Below are 26,499 nucleotides of genomic sequence, written 5' to 3' on the forward strand. Positions count from 1 at the left end.
CATCGTGTGCCCACGTATTATCAGGATAATGTAATACAGATTTTTTAATATTTTTTTGCATTGATATTCTCAGTTTTACAATAAAGGTGAGATCAACAAAATCCACGTCATTTACATTGGTTTCACTGTGGATCTACCAGTGATGCCCCACCTACGGCCCGCAAAGCTGTGTCATGCGGCCTGTGCAGTGACCGAAGGCAGAGCTTGCGGCGCTGTCAGCTATACAGGCAGCGAACTATGAGTGAGAGCGCATCTCGGCCGGCCATTGCCATTCAGTGAATCATTAACTGAATGGCTCAGCGGGATGAGATAGAGGAGGGGAGGTCACGTGGGCAGCGCAGCAGGGGGATCAGCCTATGAAGTAGGTGTGGTGTGTGTCAGGGCATTATTACTGTGAAGGGGGCACAGAGGGCATTACTACTACAAAGGGACACAGAGGGCATTACTATTAACTCCATAGGGACACAGCCTTATTTCACCTTAAGGACCAGGCCATTTTTTGCAAATCTGACCACTGTCACTTTAAGTGCTGATAACTTTAAAACGCTTTGACTTATCCAGGCCGTTCCGAGATTGTTTTTTTCCGTCACATATTGTACTTCATGACATTGGTAAAATTAAGTCAAAAATTATTATTTTTTTTGCACAAAATAATACCCAAAAATTGGAAAAATTTGCAAATTTCAAAGTTTCAGTTTCTCTACTTCTGTAATACATAGTAATACCCCCAAAAATTGTGATGACTTTACATTCCCCAAATGTCTACTTCGTGTTTGAATTATTTTGGGAATGATATTTTATTTTTTTGGGATATTATAAGGCTTACAAGTTTAGAAGCAAATCTGGAAATTTTTCAGAAATTTACAAAAACTCAATTTTTAGGGACCAGTTGAGGTCTGAAGTCACTTTGCGAGGCTTACATAATAGAAACCATCAAAATATGACCCCAGCTAAGAAACTACACCCCTCAAGGTATTCAAAACTGATTTTACATACGTTGTTAACCCTTTAGGTGTTGCATAAGAGTTATTGGCAAATGGGGAGGAAATTTGAGAATTTCATTTTATTTTCTCTAATTTTCCATTTTAACCAATTTTTTCCACTAACAAAGCAAGGGTTAACAGCCAAACAAGAATGTATCTTTATTGCCCTGACTCTGCCGTTTACAGAAACAACCAATATGTGGCCGTAAACTACTGTACGGACACACAGCGGGGCGTAGAGTGAAAGGTGCGCCGTTTGGTTTTTGGAAGGCTGATTTTTATGGACTGGTTTATTTACACCATGTCCCATTTGAAGCCCCCTGATGCACCCCTAGAGCAGAAACTCCCTAAAAGTGACCCCATCTGAGAAAGTACACCCCTCAGGTATTCAAAACTGATTTTACATACGTCGTTAACACTTTAGGTGTTGCACAAGAGTTATTGGCAAATGGGGATGAAATTAGAAAATTTAATTTTTTTGCCTTATTTTCCATTTTAACCCATTTTTTCCACTAACAAAGCAAGGGTTAACAGCCAAACAAGACTGTATCTTTATTGCCCTGACTTTGCCGTTTACAGAAACACCCAATATGTGGCCTTAAACTACTGTACGGCCACACAGCGGGGCGTAGAGTGAAAGGTGCGCCGTTTGGTTTTTGGAGGGCTGATTTTTATGGACCGGTTTATTTACACCATGTCCTGTTTCAACCCCCCTGATGCACCCCTGGAGTAGAAACTCCCTAAAAGTGACCCCATTTTGGAAACTACGGGATAAGATGGCATTTTTTGGGGGACTATTTTTAGGGTACATATGATTTTTGGTTGCTCTATATTACATTTTTGTGAGGCAAGGTTACCAAAAATTGAAATTCTGAAATTTCATCTCCATTTGCCATTAACTGTTGAACACCTAAAGGGTTAATAAAGTTTGTATAATCAGTTTTGAATACCCTGAGGGGTGTAGTTTCTTAGATGGGGTCACTTTTAGGGAGTTTTTACTCTAGGGGGGCTTCAAAAGGGACCTGGTGTCAATAAAAAAGGCCATCAAAATCGGCCTTCCAGAAACCATGTCGGTCCTTTCCTTTTGCGGCCTCCCTTTTACTGATACAGCAGTTTACGACCACAAATGTGGCATTTCTGTAAACTGCAGTATCGGGGTAATAAATATTAACTTTTGTTTGGTTGTTAACCCTTGTTTTGTTACCGGAAAAACCTGATTGAAATGGAAAAGTGCCAAAAATTGCGTTTTTGGCACTGTGTTCTTTTTTTTTTTTTTTAACCGTGTTAATCTGGGGGGTTAGGTCATGAGATATTTTTATAGAGGAGATTCTTACGGACGCGGCAATACCTAATAAGTCATTTGCCCCAGGTGCCTGCTCAATGATTTGAGCAGGTATCGGGTTCCGATCACCGCCCGCCGGGCGGCGGTGATTGGAACCATTCATGATGTACCAGTACGTCATGTGTCCTTAAGTACCAGGACATCATGACGTACCGGTAAGTCATGTGTCCTTAAGAGGTTAAGGGGGCACAATGGGCATTATCACTATGGAGGGGGCACAATGGGCATTATTACTGTGAAGGGTGCACAGAAGACATTACTACTGTGAAGGGGGCACAGAGGGCATTACTACTATTAAATGGCCAGTTGTGCCTCCGTCACAGTGGTAATGCCCAGTTGTGCCCCCGTCACAGGGGTATAGCAGAGTTGTGCCCCCGTCACAGGGGTATAGCCCAGTTGTGCCCCCTGTCACAGGGGTATAGCCGAGAGATTTGCCCCGCTGTCACAGGGGTAATGCCCAGAGATTTGCCCCCTTCCCAGGGGTAATGCCCAGATATTTGCCCCCTCAATGTTTGCCTTTTTCTCTGGCAAAGCTACCTGGTTCTGGCCTGTGAAATTTATACCATGTCTGGTGCAGCCCACACGTGAGAAATGGTTGGTGCCACTGATCTATACACATCCTAAGGTCTCATGCACACGACTGTGACGTTTTTTTTGCGGTCCGCAAAAAACGGAAGCTGCCCGTGTTCCTTCCGCAATTTGCGGAACGGGCGGCCTATTGTAGAAATGCCTATTCTTGTCCGCAAAACGGACAAGAATAGGACATGCTAATATTTTTTGCGGGGCCACAGAACAGTGCAATGGATGCGGACAGCACACAAAAAAAAACCACGACCACTAAAACGGTCGTGTGCATGAGGCCTTAGTAATATCATTGGTGGCTTTTCATATGCATGGCTGTAAAAGATACTGTGAAATTCCTGTTTTATTATGAAGGAAGAATCTTTTTAGTAAGTTTCTTTAACATTGCACCAGGTGCACAATGTGCTTTAACCAGGGCTAAACGCGTATATTCCCTGGCCCCCTGGAAGTGGTCGGCTGCACTGCTCATCAGTCTCTGTCATGGCGAACACTGTATCTGTTTTTAGTAGCTTTCTTTAGGGGTGAAACATTCTTTCCGATTTCAGCACTTGTACATTTCTATGTAGCCGTACTGGAGTGAAATAGGGACCTCACTAAAGTACCAAAACAAATCTCTGAGCGAGAGGGCAAGAAAGTGTGTTATTGTTAATACTTGTGCACCAAGGGTGACTTGTAATGATGTAGTGCGACTGCCTCTCCAGCGCTCGTATATCATGCGCTGTGAACTTGACATTCGCCTTTAGGATGAAAGCTGCCTGCTTCAACACATTGGTTTGTTGATTCATTTCAGTGTTTGAGCAGGATAAGGTAACATAATCAGGTAAGTTTAATAAAGTGTCCTACAGGCTGATACTGCTGACATCTGCTCCCCTCTACTGATGACACCATTGTATTAGACTTGTAGATTCCCACACTAGCTGCTGTGCATACTCCTTCTTCCTCTATTACATATTTGTTTACTTTTTGCTATGCTTAACCCTTTCAAGACACAGGCAATTTAATTTTTTTGTTGTTGTTTTTTCCTGCCTTCCAAGAGCCATGTTTTTTTAATGTATTATTTTATTTATTTTTTTTATAAAGTTTACAGTTTACATAGCCTTACAAGGTCTTGTTTTTTGCAGGTTAAGGCTACATGCACTCAAATGTATTTAGTTTCCGTGTCCTTTTTGTTTTTTTTTCTGTTTTTTTTGTTTTTTTGTGAATAGGATGCGGACCCATTTATTTCAATGGGTCCGCAAAATATGCAGACAGCACATCGTGTGCTGACCGCATCAGTATTTCCGTTCCGTAGCCCCACAAACAAAATATAACCTGTCCTATCCTTGTCCTTTTTAAGCATTGTTGCAATGGATCTGCAAAAAAAATAAAAATAAAAAAATGGATGGCATACGGATGTCAGAATTTTTTTTTTTTTTTGCGGACCACAAAACACAGTCGTGTGCATGTAGCCAAAGGCCTCATGCACACGACCGTTGTTTGGGTCCGCATCCGAGCCGCCGTTTTGGCGGCTCGGATGCGGACCTATTCATTTCAATGGGGCCGCAAAAGATGCGGACAACACTCCGTGTGCTGTCCGCATCCATGGCTCCGTTCTGCGGCCCCGCAAAAAAAAATATAACATGTCCTATTATATTGCCAGCGCCCGTTCCGTTCCGCAAATTGCGGAAGGCAACACGGGCGCCTTCCGCTTTTTGCGGATCTGCGGTTTGCGGACCCTGCAAAAAAAAGGCACGGTTCTGTGCATGAGGCCTAAGTTGTTTTTTTTAAATGGTCCCATTTAATTTACCATATATTTTACTAGAAATATTATTTTACTAGAAAAAATTTGGATGAAGTTGAAAGAAGAAAAAAACGCAAAGCACTGTTTGCTAAACATGACATGACACCATTCTGTGGATCTTTATGCTTACAGTGAAATCAAATTTATATAGATATTTTATGTTCTGCCTTTAAAAAGATAAAAACTTTTTGAAAACAAAAAATTTTCTTTGCAAATCTCTATTCTGAAACCCAGAACTTTTTATATTTTTGTCTACAAAGAGGTGTGAGGGGTTTGTTTTTTGCTGGATGAAATGTAGTTGGTAACATTTTGGGGTACCTTCATATTTAAATTTTGGTTACTTTTTTTTAGGAATGAGGTGACAAAAAAACAGCTAATCTGCCCTTTTTTTTCTACAATGGTGTACGCTGCGCATGTTAAATATATATATTTTTTTTGAATTTTAGTGTTTTTTTTTTTTTTTGTACTGTCATTTTTATTCCACTTAGTGCTCGTCCACACAAACATATTTTCTTTCAGTGTCCATTCCGTTTTTTTTGCGGACCGTATTCGGAACCAATCGTTTCAGTGGGTCCACAAATAAAGGAACTTACTCTGTGTGCATTCTGTTTCTGTATGTCTTCATGTCTGTTCCGCAAAATAATAGCGCATGTCCTATTATTGTCTGCGTTTCGGCCTATTATTGTCTGCGTTTCGGCCAAGGATAGGACTGTTCTATTAGGGGCCAGCTGTTCCGTTACACAAAATACGGAATAGACACAAGTCATCCGTATTTTTTGCGAATCCGTTTTTTGTGAGATCGCAAAATAGATAAGTTCGTGTGCATATGAGCCCTTAGGAGACTTAAAAAAAAAAGCTGTCCTCTCTTAGGGCTCATGCACATGGCTGTTGTCCGTCCGTGGCCATATTGCGGCCCACATACAGCGGGTCCACAATACACAGGCATCAGCCGTGTGCACCGCAGTCCGAGAGGTACAGTGCGGAACGGAGGCACAGATCGGAAGCCTACGGAACCACTACAAAGTGCTTCTGTGGGTTTTCTGTCTGTGCCTCCGCACTTCAACATGCATGCACTACTTTTTTGTGGTGCGGACCATCAGATGCGGATTGCAGACCCCATTCAAGTGAATGGATCTGCGATCCACATGCGGCGGCCCCACGGTCGGTGCCGTGCATTGTGGACCGCAATTTGCAGTCCGCAGCACGGGCCTGGCCAGCACGTGGTCATGTGCATGAGCCCTTATACGATGGACTGCAACAGAATACTATTACCCACCTGTGGAGGGTTAACATGAGTACAGGAAATTCAGATTGGTGCAGCATTATGTTTCCTAATTAGGTTTAGTCCATCCATAGAAGGTGATCCTCTTAGGGAATAATCCTCATAGGGATTTGTGGGTGCACGCAGTATAGGGCCTTGGCTTAATGGTCCCAAAGATAAATCCACAAATGATCTGCAGCACTCCTTGTAGTTTCAAAGAACCAAGTGTATTCATTCACCACATAACATAACAGAGCGACATTTTGACTGACGAGTCTTTCTCAAGCGTGAGTGCACAGGCAGATTCATTGATGCAGATTTGTTTTGATATCATCACGCATGCGCCGATACTTACATTAACGGCACATGCCCGAAATGATCAAGGCGCTGTGAGATGTGCAGCCATGGTAATCTGCTGGCAGAGGGAGCGTCCGGATCTCTCAAAAGTGTAAATTTGTTCCGATAATAAATAGATTTGCTCATACTTTCAAAAAAATTGCCATTGCCTTATTCCGACACCAACTTTCATGTTTACACCTAGGGAGCTGTGTGAAGGATCTTTTTTTGAGAAAATTTTGAGGCATGTATGACTTTTTACTTAAGGTTTTTTGTTTTGGTTTTTTCCCCGTTACGGCTTTCACTGTATGGGATAAATACTTTCATATTTTAAAAGTTTGGACTCTTTCAGACACCTTGATTCCAATTATGTTATTTATTTTTATATGTAAAATGGGATAAGTAGGGCTGTTTTTGAATTTTTTATTTTTAGTATTTATTATATATTAATATAAAATATAAAAAAAAAGTTTTAATACTTTAGGGGAACATGTAATCAGATTGGTCACACTATAAATTGCAGGGAGTCCTGGGAGCAATTACAAGGCTCCCGGCTGCCATAGCAACTGAACTGCTTCCGATATCTCACCACGTGTTGGGAACGGCCTGTTTCTACAAATTTAGCTTTCTGTTGCAGTGGTTGTGGCTTCCAGAAGCGGAGAGGGCGTTTTCTTTGAAGACCCAACATTAAAAGTGCCTCTATGGTGGATTTCAGGAAGGGGTTGTCTGATTTGTAAAATCTCAGCATGCTAGACTCCCCCCAAAGTTCTGCATTAGGCCTCAGTCACACATACGTGGACCACGGTCCGTGAAAAAACGCGGCCTGTCAAGTGCACGAGCGCATGGCATCATTGGTTGCTATGACGCTGCCGCCACTGTACAGTAATGATCTATCTATATACACTCATATGATCTATATAAATATTACTGTACAATGGCGGCTGCACGAAGCGCACAGGGTCATAGCAACCAATGACGCCGTGCACTTGGCAGGCCGGGTTTTCACGGACTGTGGTCCACGTATGTGTGAATAGGTCTGTGGGGAAAATGGCGATAAATGTTCAGTTACCCTTTAGCGCCATCACAGAGTAAATAAAACATATTACACTTCCCATTCAAAGCAGTGGATTTTCTGTGTGATGCAGGACAAGAACAGGTCCTCCGGGGTGAGAAATGCTGTTTGCAGCCACTCTCCCCCTCTAGTGACTTAGAATTCTCAAACAGAGTATACCAAAATGGGTTTTCTAAATTAGAAATGTGGTAATTTGGGATGCTATTATGTTGGATGCTGGGACTACTTTTTGTTGTTGGACCATCCTCATATGCCAAACCATAAGAGAGGGAATTGCCACAGAGGTGGCAGTAGAATGCATTGTAGGTCAATAGGAAATCACTATACTCTTATCCTTGTGAGATGTATGACATTGGTATATCCTCAGATTAGTTAAGAGAGAACCCAAGAGTCTGTTCTAAGAATTCAACTAAGGGGGTCATTTACTAATCTGAAATACGCCTAAATTAGAAGTATTTCAGGTGCAGATGACGCCATGGTTAGTTTTCCCAGCTCACGCCAGGTCTAAAACTGTGGGTGTGTTTCTTTTTTTTTGGGGGGGGGGCCTAGAAAATGGTCTAAATGTAAGACAGCTTGGAAATGGCACTGGATGCCCCTAAATATTTCCCTGTATTAGCTGGTGTAAAATGATGCGGAATGGTCCCTGTACTTTAATGTTACCTAACTATGTAAACATCATGGCCCAAATATTGGGGTATCAATTGAATTAACAAGTGTGATCTTAAAGCAGAGAAGAACAAATTGGAAATTTAGATCCCAAGCTACTAGGCAGTATCCGTTAGGATGCCTTAAGACTATCCCTTCTGGCAGTCTATATTTTCTACATGGGATGCAGACAACACGGTTGTTAAATAGCCAGTAGTTTGCTGACTTGAGTTTGGAAGTTTTTAGCCTATGGTTCACTCACATTGTTTGAGATTAATTACGGTATATTATGGATTGTTAATTAAAGGGCTAGCCTGAGAATCTGATATTGATGACCTATCCACAGGTCATCAGTATCAGATCTGTGAGGGTGGCCTCTTCCTAGGCCAGTGACATCACAATGCAAGTGAAAGGGGCTGGGCTCCATTACCAAGTGCTGCCCAGTAAACTGTGAGGAGGCACTCAGGACCCCTGCCTATCTGATATGGATGACCTATCCTGGGCATAGGTCATCAAAATGTCAGAATCTCATTAAACCTCTTTAAGCAGTTTTCTTGTGTACTCAGAAGTACTACCACTTTTCATTGGCTGGTGGATGCAGTCCGTGTGAAATGAGTGGCTATAAAAAGGGTTATCCAACAAATTAGAAGATTTTCTTTACTCCCGTGTTTGGAGCACATTTTTCAATTTTTGTGAGTGAGCAGCAGCTCCATAATCGCCTGCATATCCCACGATGCATTGCAGTCAGCTCTTGTTAACACCTTCCTCCACTTAATAGAAAATAGTCCCCCAAATATAGGCCCAGAGATACATATGTTATGTAATGCCTCCCCGGTATCTGATCGGTGGGGGTCCGACTTCCAGGATCCCTGCTGTTCAGCTGTTTGAGAAGGTACTGGTGCTCGCAGTAGATGTCACATTCACTGGTCAAATGGCCTAGGCACATCGCAACCCTGTTGAAGTGAATGGGGCTGAGCTGTGATACCTAGCACAGTTGTGCTTGGTGAGCAGATAGAAGGCCACTGTGCTACTGCAAGCGCGCCGGTGTCGTCTGGAACAGCAGATACTGATGACCTATCCAAAGTATAGGTAATCAGTAAAGTTAAATAAAATGAAAACCACTTTAACAGTGAAAGGAGGAAGAGAGCAGGGAACCTACTGAGCATGTTGGCCCACTGCGAAGTGCAGGACCCCGTGTTCGCGTGGGTTTCCTCCGGGTACTCCGGTTTACACCCACACTCCGAAGACATACTGACAGGGATTGTGAGCCCCTTTGGGGACAGCTTGATACTAATGTCTGTGAAGCGTATGCGGAATATAGCAGTGCTATATAAGTGCAAAAAATAAAGGATAGACAGCAGGGGGCGCTACCAGAGAAGAACATGTAATGTACACTGAAAAAGAAGAATATTTTTATTGCAGTAATACTTTATTTGAAATGCCCTATTCATTGCATAGTATCATTCCTTTGTTCGATAACCCCTTTATATAGTGTTAGTGACTCCATATTCCTGTACACTACCTATATTATGTAATATACAATTTAAAAAGCAAGCTAAATATTTCTTTTCCTAGGTTCCGTGACCTGTCACAATAGCATGTCCTAGAGGAAATAGAAGAAACCGTCTGTCAACGTAGGGTGATAGATTATAAAACACTGTGGGTTCTTTTTTTCCTGCTTCATTTTTGAATCACAGATATGAAGAGAATGGGGCTGTGGGGATGTGGTGAATGAATTTTTGGGTAATATCATATATGATATACAATGTCTTTTATTCTATGTTCAAGAAATAGTTAATCCCTGATGAAAATGTAGTTTCAACTTATTTCACCATAGGGGTGTGAAAGGGGTTATCCAGGTTTCTAATTGAGGGGTGTTCCGATTCTCGCACTCACACCAATGTGCTGTTTGAAGGGTCCTCGGACTACAAGAGCACATAAAATATATACAGGGCATTAGGACGGTGTGGCATTACACCTTGTATGGGGTTGATTCTCTGTAATGCATTGATATTAGTTTCATTCGCTAGGCCTGTCATATTTAGAACTTAGATTGAATCACAAAAGCATTCACTTACCTGAACTTACCTAAATATCTAGAGAGTCTTGTTCCTTTAGATCAGTTCATGCTTTCAGCTCTGCAGTCAGTAGCCCTTAGCGTACGGCTACACAATGACGTTTGTCCAGCTACAAATTTTTTTGTAATGACCGTCTATAGTGTCGCACAAAAATCCAACTTGGATGGATTTTTGTGTGAAGGTCATGTCACACATCGCAGTGCGACACCATAGACTATCATTACAAAAGTTGTTGTGCAACATTACTGCGACAAATATAGTCATGTAGCCCTAGCCGAAGGGACATAATTTGCAGCGTAGAAATCCGCTGGCCCCTAATAGAACAGTCCTATCATTGTCTGTTATTCGGACAATAATAGGACATGTTCTATTTGTTTTGCAGAACGGACATACGGGAATTGAATGCACACGGAGTAACTTACATTTTTTTTTTTTTTTTTTTGTGCTGACCCATTAAAATAAATTGTGCATATGGTCCGCAAAAAACGGAACAGACACGGAAAGAAAATAAGGCTTAAATCTGACATCCAATAATCCAGAAAGTTTGATAATCGCTTTGATTCCGTGTTCAGAATAAATTGTTTCCATAAACATACATTTATTATGACAGAAAATTAAGTATTAAGCATTTTTCGTGAAAACTTTGGGTTTCATGCCTTGTTTCATAGTCCTATCTGTCCCGTATGATGGATCGATTGTATGCGCTATACTTTGGAATGCAGTGAAAACCATTACCTAACTAGCATTGTTACAAGTCAGAGTGTGATCTCATCTACTGGTACAGAAATATTACACCGAGGGGCAGCGCGGACCCGCCTACCATATAGACGTGTGCAGCTTGTGGCACTTGGGCAGATTGCAGTGTGAGGAAGTGACTGGATATCTTCCGAGATGATGATTAAACCTATAAAGTCTAGACTTCGTTTATAAAACTGCTGATATTTTATGGCCACTTCTAAACACCATCATTATCCTTTAATTTGTGCTCGGGGTAGCTGTGCTCTAATTACTGGAGGAAAGAGAAGAAACTCCTGTGGCAGAGCGCTATTAGACCACTGAGATTTGTGAAAGGCCCCAGCCCATGTGGTGTGTATTAAGGCAATGTTGGTAATTTCACCGCTGCTAACTTAAAAATTCTCAAGGGGGAGTTAATTACAGGAAAACCATTCCAAATATCAATAAGCTGCATATTTTTCATGACAAGGGGTTTCTCGGCTCAGGTTGAACAATTGAAAAATGTTGCACATATGCTACCTTGACAAACTGGAATGGTGTTTCATTTCGAGCTGTGTTAGGGGCGCTCCTCCTCACACTGCAGACTCGTAGACTTGGGGCGTTTTATTTATGGAAAGACAAGTGTTCTCACCAGGGGCTGGTGGACTAGCACCTCTTGAATGAAAGTATGCAATGCAAGCCTCGGGATTCTTCAAGACCGCTCCTGGAACAGCAGCTAAGGGCTCTGTAGCTTGCTGTATACCAGCCTCTGCAAAGCAAAAGGGTCATCAAATGGCCTTTTTGTGAATACACGTTCTGAATATCGGTACATATTGTTAAGACTTACCACTGAGATGTGGTCATTGTTGGTGTTCTTGTATGGACCATCTTCATCAGGTTCACAAAAAGTTTCTTGCACACTTAAAGAACTGAATATCTGATATCCAACTTATCCCCGTCAGTTTGAAAAATATAAATCATAAGCGTTGTGCATTTTTGTGGAGGAAAATCAGGGGTGAGGTGATTACTGCTGCAATGGCATTTCCCGTTTCAGCTCTTTGAGTGCTTTCCCCGTAGGAAACCCAAATCACAAATGTTTTTACATCAAAATTGTACATACACGTGGCATATAGCTGAATACTTTCATGGTTGCTTGCCCCCTTAAAATAAGGTTCGAATGCTCCATAATGTAAAGAAATGGAATGTTCTAGAGCCAACGGTCTCATGGTTTCTCTAGATACTTTCTGTCTTCATAATCTGATAACATTTTGCTGGATGTATCTCACCATGAATGACACATCATCATTGTGTCCAGCAGTTGCCAGTGGCCGTCACATGTCCATGGCTGAAACATCATCTCACTGGGCCTAAATACCGTAGTTGTGGCACATGAATGTCATTAAATGTTTCTGTCTATATATACAATATGAAGCATTTGACTTCTGCTTTAGAGGGGTTTTCCCAAGATTTTTAATAAGTTTGGTTTTATCATTTTAAAGAGGTTTGCTTATCTATACAGGGCTGTCTGGTAGCTTTTAGGATAATGTTCTATGGGCAGGGTATGGTGTACAATAAAAAAATAACCATTAGATTGCCAACACTCTGGTGATCCCTGCCTATCCTGCAGCAATGGCGTCTATTAATCATTCAGGTGACTGCTGCAGCCAGTCACTGGCCCCAGCAGTGATGCTTGCATTTATTCCTTCATGTATGCCAGTGATTGGCTGCAGCAGTCATGTGAATAACGTATGTGGCAGCATTGTGGTGGGATGGGTGTAGAGCTCTCAAGTGTGTGTGTGTGTGTGTGTGTGGTTTAATGCTTAAGATTTCTCGTTATACCAGTTCCTACACAGAGGGCATTGTCTTAAAATTTTAGACAACTCATTTCAGGATTTGGAAAAATGTTCAATACAATTTTTTTTAAATGCAAAAGCAATGTTTTTCTGATGGTTTACATTTTCAGAAGTCTATATATTTGTGTGTATACGAATTCAGAAATGTCCAGTTGTGATTTATTGTCATTACCACTTACAGAAGTTTTCCTTACTCTCCTTGTAGATCCAGAAGAAAGCGCTCTTGTGAAAGGAAAGCAGTCAATCAGGAGCCAGGTTGTAGGAGGGCAGATCTCTGAGAGTGATAGCCTTCTGGAAGGGGATGATGACACCTTGTCATCATTAGAGGAGAAGGACTTGGAGAATGTGACAGGTAAGTTGAAAGCCACCTCTGTCAATATGCTGTTACGCCTTGTTCATGCCATTTATTTGTTACCATTTTTGACTGAAACACAGCAAAGTCCAGGTCCATATACCTCTGCATACAAGGTTTCCTGTTGTATTCCACACCCTTTGCGGAACACCTACTATAGTTTGAAGCATTCATCACATCAGTCTCTTTACCCAAAGCTCTATTGAGCCTGATCCATAGATCCTGTACACGTAATCATAAATTCCTCATTTTCTGCTCTTTAGCAGCCCATTTGTTAAGCCGATGTTCACCTCATCTGCTATTGAACCATATACTAAATACCGTAAATGTGTTAACATTCCCATTGCTTATATAGTGTTCCACACCAACAAAAGTCCCCCTCACACTCTAATTTAAAGAGCATCTGCCTCCATTTTTTCAATATATTCATTATTACCTTACAGTCTCTTTTAAGGTTTAGAGTGGATTTTTTTGAGGATTGGAGGTTTTTTTTTTGGTTTTTTTTTTGTGCATGTGTATTTCATATTTCTTTTTAAGGCATATTAAAACCCTGTAAGAAGGCTATGAAGAAAAATCCTAGACTTTATATCATGCTACATTTTGGGTGAGAAAAAAAAAAGTTTTCAGAAATACAAAAAAAACCTCCACTGACTAAAAGGCTGTGTAGAGATAGTAAGGTTTCCTATAAATAAATAGCAAAAAAAACATCTGGATGTAGTGTTTGACTGGATTTTTGGTTTGCATCTAAGCCGCATTTTTTGCTGTCTGTATGTCCATTCTGCAGTCCCACAAAAAAGAAAGAACATGTCCTATTCTTGTCCGTTTTGCAGACAAGAATAGATGTTGTTACAATGGGTCTGCATAAAAAATAAAATAAAATAAAAAACAGATGCAGTACGGACATCACACAAGTCATCCTTATTTTTTGCAGATTGCGTTCTGCAGAACAACAAAATGCATACTGTCGGGTGAATGCACTCTTATGAAACGCGGTGAAAAGCGACCTGTGTGAATATGGTCTTAATATGACTATAGAGAAGTGTTTGTTCTTCAAAGACCAATCACATTTCCTCTTGTCCAGCAATGACTTTGAAGCCATGTAACAGGCCAATCGGCTTCTAACATGTAGAAGAAAATTCTACATTGTGTGTTCTAAGAGGGGTGGCCAAGGGTAGAACTCGTAATGAATTTTTGAGCAGCCATGTTAACTAAAATTCAGTATCGTGTACATAAAAAAAAGTATTATACATTCTTATATTTGTATTTAAAAACTAAAATATATTGTGTGCATAAGTGTGACAGTTATCCTTTAAGACCTGCCTTGCACTAATTAAAAAAAATATATATATATAAATAAAATATATGTCTATATAAATATATATTATATATATATATCTCCTTTTTCTACTAGGAGATACCTGTAACAGTTTGAGGACAGGTCTTGCTGCAGCAGCCCCACCCCCATACTGCCGCACATATGAGTCTCTAAAAGCCATTGAATTCAATACTCCAGAGAGAAGTTTGTGGCTTGCCATAGTGCAACTTAAAATTCATTGCCAGTGGATAAAGGAAGCAGCTGAGGACAACATATAAAGGACAAGTCAGCTCAGTGCAAACAGGGAGATCACGGGGGCTACAATTATTATTTTCTATAATATAAATCCCCCCCCCCCTCACAATACACGCACTCCAGTTCTTACAATACTATTGTATGTATTTGGGTTGCATTCATCTACAGTTCCATACAAGGCTGAACACTGGGGGCCGTGTATAAAACACATCTGCTTTACAGTATTCCTCCATAAGAAAACACTGATCATATGTGTTTGACACTTGTGTGCACTCGAAAATTTTGCAATAGTTTTGTTTTCTTTGTTATTTTATCAGTGACGTACCTTTAAAATTAAAAAAATATGATTAAGCTCCCATCCCTTTAATTCACTGTAGTCACTTCTAGGCTCTATGCTCGCAGTACTCGTCCCTTCCCTGGTATTTTTTTCTGTAATTTTAGGTAATCCCTTTACATTAACAGTCATAAATTCGAATGCATTTTCTATGTTGCAAATAGATCATCTTTAGTTTGGGATTATACAGGGGGGCACAAGGTTTCATAATTGGAAAGGGTTTAACAAAAATAAAAAGCCTCCCGCCTGATTTCCCTTTGTTAATGTATGCACACAGAGTCCGGAGGAGTACAATGATACAGTAATGGAGGTGACAGGGATTTAATTACATAATCCTGACAATGGCAATAGGATTAAGAGGTAATCCTCAATAATAAAGTGATGTGGCTTGGAAATGAAGTGTAAATTGTCAGCTCCCCTCCCCTGGTAGAGCAGGCTGCCCTTGCCTCTTGCAGCTGCCCTCTCCCTCCTGTAATTGAATGTCGGGGAGTGATTGGGAAAATGTTATTTTGCCTCTGGATTACATGTTAATGCCCAGGGTGCAGAAGAACACAGGCCTGCTTATTTCATTCATTTGTGAGGACCAGCTCTGGGAAATCAAGGCAGCGCTGTAGCTATCTGCTGCCCATCTGCAGACACAATGTATCTGTAGACTGGGAATAAAGGGCAGAGCCTGCTCTAATCTCAGCAGAGAATCTTCCTCATTGTCCACGTGGCACACATGAAGATTGATGGCAGATTAAAGACACTCACCCGTCTAACAATCGATGGAAATGACAATTCATCTGAAATTCTTTGGCAGTAATTCACCAAAATCATTACCTGGCCCTGCGCTCCTCATCCCTCAGCACTATATTATTCCAGAATTTCCGTGTCACTCATGTGCTGCTCAGCCCTTTGTGGAAATCTACTGTATGGAGGATCAATAAGCAGATGGCCATGGTATATGGGCTCTCCAGAAATAAGTGGCGTATATACTGTAGCTGCCTGTCGGCTATTATAGGACGCTATGGTCACCCCATATGTGCTAGACTACACCCTACTGATAGTATATACAGCTATACAGAAAGATGGTGTGTGTACATGTGAGTAGTTATACACTAAGCCCTACAGAAAGGAGGACAGTATGGACATGTATAGCAATTTTGCTGCAGAAATGTCATATATGTATGTGTGTGTGTAGCTATATTTCCTACTGAAATTGACAGTATGTATTTACGTACCTTATGTATATACATGTGGGTAGCTATATACTGCAAGATGTCTTTACCTATGTACACGTTTAGCTATATACTGCAGCTATTACGGCATTATGTATGCGTGTAGCTATATACTGCAGAAATGTCTTATGTATGTGTGTAGCTATATTTCCTACTGAAATTGACAGTATGTATGTTCATGTGTACCTTGTGTATATACATGTGGGTAGTTATATACTGCAAGAATGTCATTACGTATTGTGGTGTTTCACAGTACAGAGGCAAAATGCAAGATCTTAACTCAAAACGTCAGTGTTTATTCACATAACTTTGCAGTCTTGGTGTTAATTCACACACAATGGAAAGTTCATATAACACAAGTCACCTTGCTGGCAGTTCTGCCTACATTAGTCCACAGCAGGCTTTATGGGGCCCGTTTCCCCACCGCGCGGCTCGAAGCCCTTCAGCACGGCACAAAGCCTCAGATTCCCAAAAACAGAGACCTCTCTGCTAAGCCCAGCTGCCTATTTAAGGACAGGAATGACGTTATTTGCTTAGTGGTGACAGGTCCGGGCCAATTCTGTATCGCCTCTATTTTGTTCACTTGGGCTTTGATGACTCTGCGCCCAATGACATACCCCAGGTACTTAGTCTCTTCTAACCCTATCGCAAATTTTTTGGGGGTTAGTGGTTAGGCCAGCTTTCCGAAGGGAGTCCACTACAGCCTGCACTTTGGGTAGGTGACTTTCCCAGTCGGTACTGTGGATGACCATATCGTCCAGGTAAGCCGAAGCGTACCGACGATGTGGACGAAGCATAATGTCCATTAGGCTACTTTCACACTTGCGTTCGTCGGTCCGCTCGTGAGCTCCGTTTGAAGGAGCTCACGAGCGGACCCGAACGCCTCCGTCCAGCCCTGATGCAGTCTGAATGGAGCGGATCCGCTCAGACTGCATCAGTCTGGCGGCGTTCAGCCTCCGCTCCGCTCGCCTCCGCACGGCCAGGCGGACAGCTGAACGCTGCTTGCAGCGTTCAGCTGTCCGCCTGGCCGTGCGGATGTGAGCGGATCCGTTCAGACTTACAATGTAAGTCAATGGGAACGGATCCGCTTGAAGATGACACCATATGGCTCAATCTTCAAGCGGATCCGTCCCCCATTGACTTTACATTGAAAGTCTGAACGGATCCGCTCAGGCTACTTTCAGACTTAGAAATTTTTCTAAGTTATTAATGCAGACGGATCCGTACTGAACGGAGCCTCCGTCTGCATTAATATGATCGGATCCGTTCAGAACGGATCCGATCAAGCGCAAGTGTAAAAGTAGCCTTAGTCTCTGAAAAGTGGCGGGGGCGCCATGCAGATCAAAGGGTAAGACCTTGATACAGCCCCTCAGGCGTGATGAAGGCAGTTTTCTATTTGGCAGCCTCCGTTACGGGCACCTGCTAGTACCCTTTCGTGAGGTCTAAAATGGAAAAATACCGGGCTTGTCCTAACCTTTCTGAGCTCATCCACCCGGGGCATGGGACACGCATCGAACTTGGAAACCTTGTCAAGTTTTCAAAAGTCGTTACGAAACCGCAATGTACCGTCCTGCTTGGGTATCAATACTATAGGACTGGCCCACTCACTTTTTGACTCCTCAATGACATCTAGCTGCAACATTAGCTGCACCTTCTCCGATATGGCTTGTCATCGAGCCTCGGGTACCCGGTATGGTTTTAATCTGACTTTTTCCTGATGCTCAGTGACCATGTCATGCTGGATTATGGAAGTGCATCCAGGGAGGTCCGAGAACACATCCGTGTTCCGACAAACTAACTCCCTGATCCCCTGCGTCTGTTTAGAGGAGAGGCTGTCAGCAATTTTTGCTGTGGCAGCCGCCTCTCTTGCATCAGACAGAGGGGCCGGTACCTCTTCTCCTAGAAAACACGGCCGCGGGCTGTTTTCTGTACAGGTTTCCCTATCTTTCCACTGTTTGAGTAATTTTACATGGTAAACCTGCTCCGGCTTTCGCCGCCCTGACTGGTGTACCTTGTAGTTTACATCTCAAACTTTCTCGAGTACCTCGTAGGGCCCCTGCCACCTCGCCAGGAACTTACTGTCCACGGTCGGCACCAGAACCAAATCCCAATCACCCGGGTTAAAGATCCAGACCCGAGCCTGGCGACTATAGACCCGACTCTGGGCTCGCTGAGCTGTCTCCATATGCTCCCTAACAAGAGGCAACACGGTCTCTATCCGATCTTGCATCTGGGTAACGTACTCAATGACTTTTATGTGGAGTGGGTTGTTGTACCCACGCCTCTTCGGCCACGTCCAAGAGACCGCGAGGGTGTCTGCCATATAGCAGTTCGAAGGGCGAAAACCCAGTAGAGGCTTGGGGTACCTCTCGCACTGCGAACATGAGATAGGGTAGAAGGAAGTCACAGTCCTTCCCATCTTTAGACACTACATTTTTCAACATATCTTTTAATGTTTGATTAAACCGTTCTACCAGACCGTCCGTTTGCAGATGGCAAACGGACGTCCGTAGTTGTTTTATGTGCAGCAACTTAGAGTTCCCTTATCACCTTGGACATAAAAGGGGTCCCTTGGTCGGTCAGGACCTCTTTAGTTAGTCCTACTCGGAAAAACATCTCTATTAACTCCTTAGCTATGAGTTTGGCTGAGGTACTGTATGTCACAGTGGCACTGCCTCCGGGTACTGAGTGGCGTAGTCTAGAATGACTAAGATGCGTTGATGCCCTCTGGTGGACTTCGGTACTTGGCCTATGAGGTCCATAGCTATTTGGTCAAATGGTACTTCGATAATCAGGAGAGGTACTAGGGGACTACGGAAATGTGGCTGAGGGCTAGTTATCTGGCAGGTAGGGCAAGACTTACAAAACTCTTCCACTTCTTTGAATATGCTGGGCCAGTAAAACCGCTGTAGAAAACGATCCTGAGTTTTCTGCATCCTCAGGTGACCCCTGAGAACGTGTTGGTGGGCTAGATCTAACACAAGCTTGCGATGAGCCTTGGGGACTAACAACTGTTCAATAGGCTCACCCCACGGGGAAACATTGACTCCTCCCCAGGTTGTTGTGGTTCACCATCTACTATTAGCACATTTTCCCAGGTGCGGGATATGGTTGGTTATCGACGTTGGGCGGTACCAAAATTATCCCCGGAGACATTGAGATCTGCCAATTCAGGAGCCGGAGGCAATTCCTCCACGTATCCCACCATCACACTTAGCAGGGTTGTCTCCCCCATTTTTCCCCCAAAGTGGCAGGCTGGCCCTTTGGTCTTAGGTTCCCAGGGTTCTGGTCTCCCCCCTGAGCCGAGCCACTCTGCTAGGGTTACCCTTGTCTCATGGGTATCAGTCACTTTTATAGCAGGCCACAGTGCCAGGATGCCCGGGAAGTCTCTCTTTATTATAAGTTCGTATTGTACATTTGGGGCAACTGCCACTTTGCGAGTCCATCTGCCAGCCTCTGTGGTTAGAGACACCAGGGTGGTGGGATAGTCCTTTTAAGTCTCCATGTATGCACATAACCCCGACTTTCCACCCAGTACACTCCGCTGACCGTACCAGGGGAGCCCTTACTAGGGACACCAGACTTCCTGAGTCCAGCAGAGCCTCCGCTGGAGTGTCTCCTACCTCCACGTGGCACAGGTGGTTCAAACTTTTTGGGGTACCTGCTGCACACAGCTTCCTGGCATATAGCGACTGATGGTAGCAATAGTTATTATCCATGGGTTCCACTTGATGTGGACAGTCAGCTCTTACATGGCCCGTTTCCTGACACTGCCAGCAGACTATCGGAGCCAGGTCCGTAGAGGGTACACCCCGGGTTTGATTGGTACAAATCGCCGGGTCTGGGATGGAGATTTACGGGATTTGACTGCCCCCCTCCCAAAAGAACCCCCTGTAACAGTCTTAGTAGCCTTGTAGCGCTCCACCATTTCTCGGGCGTTGCCAGGAGACACCTGGCCGATCCAGTGCTGGAGAGGGGGTGACAGAGCCCTCCAGAACATAGCTAATAGTCTATCCAGCATAGCCGTGGGCCTCAGCACATCAGGCTGTAGCCACCTTAGCAAGACGTGGAGTAAGTCATAATACTGGGTCCTCGCAGGCTCAGCTGGCTTAAACCCCCACTGATGCACCCCCTGGGCCCGGACCAACACATTCACCCCCAGTCTTGCCAAAATCTCACCCTTTACTTTTTGGTAGTCAGCCGCTTGGCAAGTCTAAATACACCCACTGGGAATCGGATGCCAGGAATGGAGTGACGACCTCAGCCCACTGGTCACAGGGTAGCTTTTTTCCCCGTACATTGCCAGGTAGGTTTCGATGTCGTCTGCGGGGGTCATCTTGGGAATCGTGGCACGGACTGCTTTCCGGGCATCGTGGACTTTTGGGGTTGCTCCTGCTGTGTCTGCAAAGCCATCACATGTTGTAGCAGCAACTGGTTAGTCTTCTGCTGCTGCTTATTAGCCTTGCGTTGCTGCAGGTTTGTCTCTCACTGCTGCAGATTAGCCTCCATGAGGGCCTTCACAATAGCCTCCATTTTGTTGTGAGGCACTGGTTGTAATACAGCTGGTTTAATGTACAACCGTGCCTGAAAACTGCATAAACCAAAAATTTCTGCGTTCACGCCAGCCTCACTGCTTATGCCCGCATCCTCCACCAATTGTGGGGTATTGCTCTGGCAGATAGGTTAAGCGGGCGCAGTACAGAGGCATAATACAAGTTCTTAACTTAAAACGTCAGTGTTTATTCACACTTGAGACAATTGCACAAAACAGCACGTAACTTTGCAGTCTTGGTGTTAATTCACACACAATGGAAAGTTCATATAACACAAGTCACCTTGCTGGCAGTTCTGCCTCCAGTAGTCCACAGCAGGCTTCAGGGGGCCTGTTACCCCAGTGCACGGCTTTCAGCCCTTCAGCACGGCACAAAGACTCAGATCCCCAAAAAACTGAGACCTCTCTGCTGAGCCCAGCTGCCTATTTAAGGACAGCCGGGTGCTGCCAAAACCTGGACCGACACTTAAACTCTGGTCAGGTATTTGACCGCACCTGGCTGGAAACCAGCCCAGCCGCACATGCTGGGAGGAAAATACTTGCCTTGCCAGACACAACCCCTCACTGTGTCACCGTATGTACACATGTGTAGCTATATACTACAGATATTATGGCATTATGTATGCACATGTGTGTAGCTATATACTACAGATATTATGGCACTATGTGTATACATGTGTGCAGTTATATACTGCAGATGTTATGTACATTTGTTTAGCTATCTACAGCAGAAAGTGACATTATGTATGTACACGTGTAGCCATAACTGTAGATATGATATGCATTTACATAGTATAGCTATATAACTGCAGAAATCTCATGTATGCACGTGTAGCTGTATACTACAGATATGATGACATAATATATGTACATGTGTGTTGCCATATAATACAGACTTGATGTTCTCATGGATACACATATGGGTATCTATATACTGCAGAAATGTTGTCATGTATGTACAGGTGTGTAAATATATTATATAACTGCAGCTATATACTACAGATATTATGGCATATGTATGTTCATGTGTGTAGCCCTATACTACAGAAATTTTTGTGACTGTACCTGTGGGTAGCTGTATACTAGACATGATGGAATTATATATGTACATGTGGGTAACTGTATACTACAGATATGTCATTATATATGTAGATGTGTGTAGCTATATTCTACAGAAATGGTGGCATTATGTAGGTACATGTGTATAGATGTATACTACTGACATGATGGCATTATGTAGGTACATGTATATAGCTGTATACTACTGACATGATGGCATTATGTAGGTACATGTGTATAGCTGTATACTACAGACATGATGGCATTGTGTAGGTACATGTGGATAGCTGTATACTACAGACATGATAGCATTATGTAGGTATATGTGGATAGCTGTGTATTAGACATAATGGCATTATGTAGGCTGTATACTACAGATATGATGGCATTATGCAGGTACATATGGGTATATCAGTATACTACAGACATGATGGCATTCTGCATGCGGTAGCAGTATACTACAGATATGATGGCATTATGTAGGTACATGTGTATAGATGTATACTACAGACATGATGGCATTATGTAGGTGCATGTGTATAGCTGTATACTACAGACATGATGGCATTATGTAGGTACATGTGTATAGCTGTATACTACAGACATGATGGCATTATGTAGGTACATGTGGATAGATGTCTACTACAGACATGATGGCATTATGTAGGTACATGTGGATAGATGTCTACTACAGACATGATGGCATTATGTAGGTACATGTGTATAGCTGTATACTACAGACATGATGGCATTATGTAGGTACATGTGGATAGCTGTATACTACAGACATGATGGCATTATGTAGGTACATGTGGATAGATGTCTACTACAGACATGATGGCATTATGTAGGTACATGTGGATAGCTGTATACTACAGACATGATGGCATTATGTAGGTGCATGTGTATCGATGTATACTACAGACATGATGGCATTATGTAGGTACATGTGGATAGCTGTATACTACAGACATGATGGCATTATGTAGGTACATGTGGATAGATGTCTACTACAGACATGATGGCATTATGTAGGTACATGTGGATAGCTGTATACTACAGACATGATGGCATTATGTAGGTGCATGTGTATCGATGTATACTACAGACATGATGGCATTATGTAGGTACATGTGGATAGCTGTATACTACAGACATTATGGCATTATGTACATGTGTATAGATGTATACTACAGACATGATGGCATTATGTAGGTACATGTGGATAGATGTCTACTACAGACATGATGGCATTATGTAGGTACATGTGGATAGATGTCTACTACAGACATGATGGCATTATGTAGGTACATGTGTATAGCTGTATACTACAGACATGATGGCATTATGTAGGTGCATGTGTATCGATGTATACTACAGACATGATGGCATTATGTAGGTACATGTGGATAGCTGTATACTACAGACATGATGGCATTATGTAGGTACATGTGGATAGCTGTATACTACAGACATGATGGCATTATGTAGGTACATGTGGATAGCTGTATACTACAGACATGATGGCATTATGTACATGTGTATAGATGTCTACTACAGACATGATGGCATTATGTAGGTACATGTGGATAGATGTATACTACAGACATGATGGCATTATGTAGGTACATGTGGATAGATGTATACTACAGACATGATGGCATTATGTAGGTACATGTGGATAGCTGTATACTACAGACATGATGGCATTATGTAGGTACATGTGGATAGCTGTATACTACAGACATGATGGCATTATGTAGGTACATGTGGATAGCTGTATACTACAGACATGATGGCATTATGTACATGTGTATAGATGTCTACTACAGACATGATGGCATTATGTAGGTATATGTGGATAGCTGTGTATTAGACATAATGGCATTATGTAGGCTGTATACTACAGATATGATGGCATTATGCAGGTACATATGGGTATATCAGTATACTACAGACATGATGGCATTCTGCATGCGGGTAGCAGTATACTACAGATATGATGGCATTATGTAGGTACATGTGTATAGATGTATACTACAGACATGATGGCATTATGTAGGTACATGTGTATAGCTGTATACTACAGACATGATGGCAGTATGTAGGTACATGTGTATAGCTGTATACTACAGACATGATGGCATTATGTAGGTACATGTGGATAGCTGTATACTACAGACATGATGGCATTATGTAGGTACATGTGTATAGATGTCTACTACAGACATGATGGCATTATGTAGGTACATGTGGATAGCTGTATACTACAGACATGATGGCATTATGTAGGTACATGTGTATAGCTGTATACTACAGACATGATGGCATTATGTAGGTACATGTGTATAGCTGTATACTACAGACATGATGGCATTATGTAGGTACATGTGTATAGATGTCTACTACAGACATGATGGCATTATGTAGGTACATGTGTATAGCTGTATACTACAGACATGATGGCATTATGTAGGTACATGTGGATAGCTGTATACTACAGACATGATGGCATTATGTAGGTGCATGTGTATCGATGTATACTACAGACATGATTGCATTATGTAGGTACATGTGGATAGATGTATACTACAGACATTATGGCATTATGTACATGTGTATCGATGTCTACTACAGACATGATGGCATTATGTAGGTACATGTGTATAGCTGTCTACTACAGACATGATGGCATTATGTAGGTACATGTGGATAGCTGTATACTACAGACATGATGGCATTATGTAGGTACATGTGTATAGATGTCTACTACAGACATGATGGCATTATGTAGGTACATGTGGATAGCTGTATACTACAGACATGATGGCATTATGTAGGTGCATGTGTATCGATGTATACTACAGACATGATTGCATTATGTAGGTACATGTGGATAGATGTATACTACAGACATTATGGCATTATGTACATGTGTATCGATGTCTACTACAGACATGATGGCATTATGTAGGTACATGTGTATAGCTGTATACTACAGACATGATGGCATTATGTACATGTGTATAGATGTCTACTACAGACATGATGGCATTATGTAGGTACATGTGGATAGCTGTATACTACAGACATGATGGCGTTCTGGGTGTACATGTGAGTAGAGGTATTCTACAGATATGCAGTCATTATGTAGGTACATGTGGGTGGCTGGATCATTGGTGTGTAGTGCAATACTGTGTAATAGGCTCTGCTTTGCCTTTACTATCAGGTGGATTGCTCTATACTAATAGTGAGACTGTGGTCAGATAGAACTCTGCACATCTTCCCTGCATATGTATTGTATGTCAGGCTGTATTCTGGACACATGAGGTGAGGTTACTGGAAGTACATATGTACAGAATGTAGCTGGATCGCCATGTAGTCCCATTATCTGTACAGGGTCTCCTGGATCATACACTGTTATATATTATATACAGGCTCTTCTGAATCATACATGCTCCTATATATTATATACAGGCTCTTCTGAATCATACACTGCTCCTATATTTTATATACAGGCCCCCCTGGATCATACACTGCTCCTATATATTATATACAGGCTCTCCTGGATCATACACTGCTCCTATATATTATATACAGGGTATCCTGGATCATACACTGCTCCTATATATTATATACAGGCTCTTCTGAATCATACACTGCTCCTATATATTATATACAGGGTCTCCTGGATCATACATGACTATATATATATTATATACAGGGTCTCCTGGATCCTACACGGCTATATATATTATATACAGGGTCTCCTGGATCATACACTGCCCCTTTATATTATATACAGGCTCTCCTGGATCATACATTACTATATATATATTATATACAGGGTCTCCTGGATCCTACACTGCTATATATATTATATACAGGGTCTCCTGGATCATACACTGCTATATATATTATATACAGGGTCTCCTGGATCCTACACTGCTATATATATTATATACAGGCTCTCCTGGATCATACACTGCTATATATATTATATACAGGCTTTCCTGGATCATACATTACTATATATATATTATATACAGGGTCTCCTGGATCCTACACTGCTATATATATTATATACAGGGTCTCCTGGATCCTACACTGCTATATATATTATATACAGGCTCTCCTGGGTCATACACTGCACCTATATATATTATATACAGGGTCTCCTGGATCATACACTGCTATATATATTATATACAGGCTCTCCTGGATCATACATTACTATTATATAGGGTCTCCTGGAACATACACTGCCCCTATATATTATATACATGCTCTCCTGGATCATACATTACTATATATATATATATATATATATATATATATATATATATATATGATATACAGGGTCTCCTGAATTATACACTGCCCTTATATATTATATACAGGCTCTCCTGGATCATACACTGTTAAATATTTTATATACAGGGTCTCCTGGATCATACACTGCTATATATATTATATACATGCTCTTCTGAATCATACACTGCTATATATATTATATACAGGCTCTCCTAGATCATACACTGCTATATATATTATATACAGGCTCTCCTAGATCATACACTGCTATATATATTATATACAGGGTCTCCTGGGTCATACACTGCACCTATATATATTATATACAGGGTCTCCTGGATCATACACTGCTATATATATATATATATATATATATATATGCTCTTCTGAATCATACACTGCTCCTATATATTATATACAGGCTCTCCTGGATCACACACTGCTATATATAT

At 42.0% G+C, this 26,499-nt stretch overlaps 1 protein-coding gene across 1 annotated transcript in view; it reads left to right on the forward strand.

The window, feature by feature from the left end:
* Nucleotides 1-26,499, forward strand: part of LRBA (LPS responsive beige-like anchor protein) — a 568,467-nt gene that overhangs the window by 292,803 nt on the left and 249,165 nt on the right. Inside the window, exon 38 of the mRNA XM_044300361.1 lies at nucleotides 12,852-12,998. Coding sequence (XP_044156296.1) covers nucleotides 12,852-12,998 — 147 coding nt within the window. The remainder of the gene's footprint in view (nucleotides 1-12,851; nucleotides 12,999-26,499) is intronic.

The sequence above is a fragment of the Bufo gargarizans genome, chromosome 1 (genome assembly GCF_014858855.1).
Source record: "Bufo gargarizans isolate SCDJY-AF-19 chromosome 1, ASM1485885v1, whole genome shotgun sequence".
Classification (NCBI taxonomy): Eukaryota; Metazoa; Chordata; class Amphibia; order Anura; family Bufonidae; genus Bufo; species Bufo gargarizans.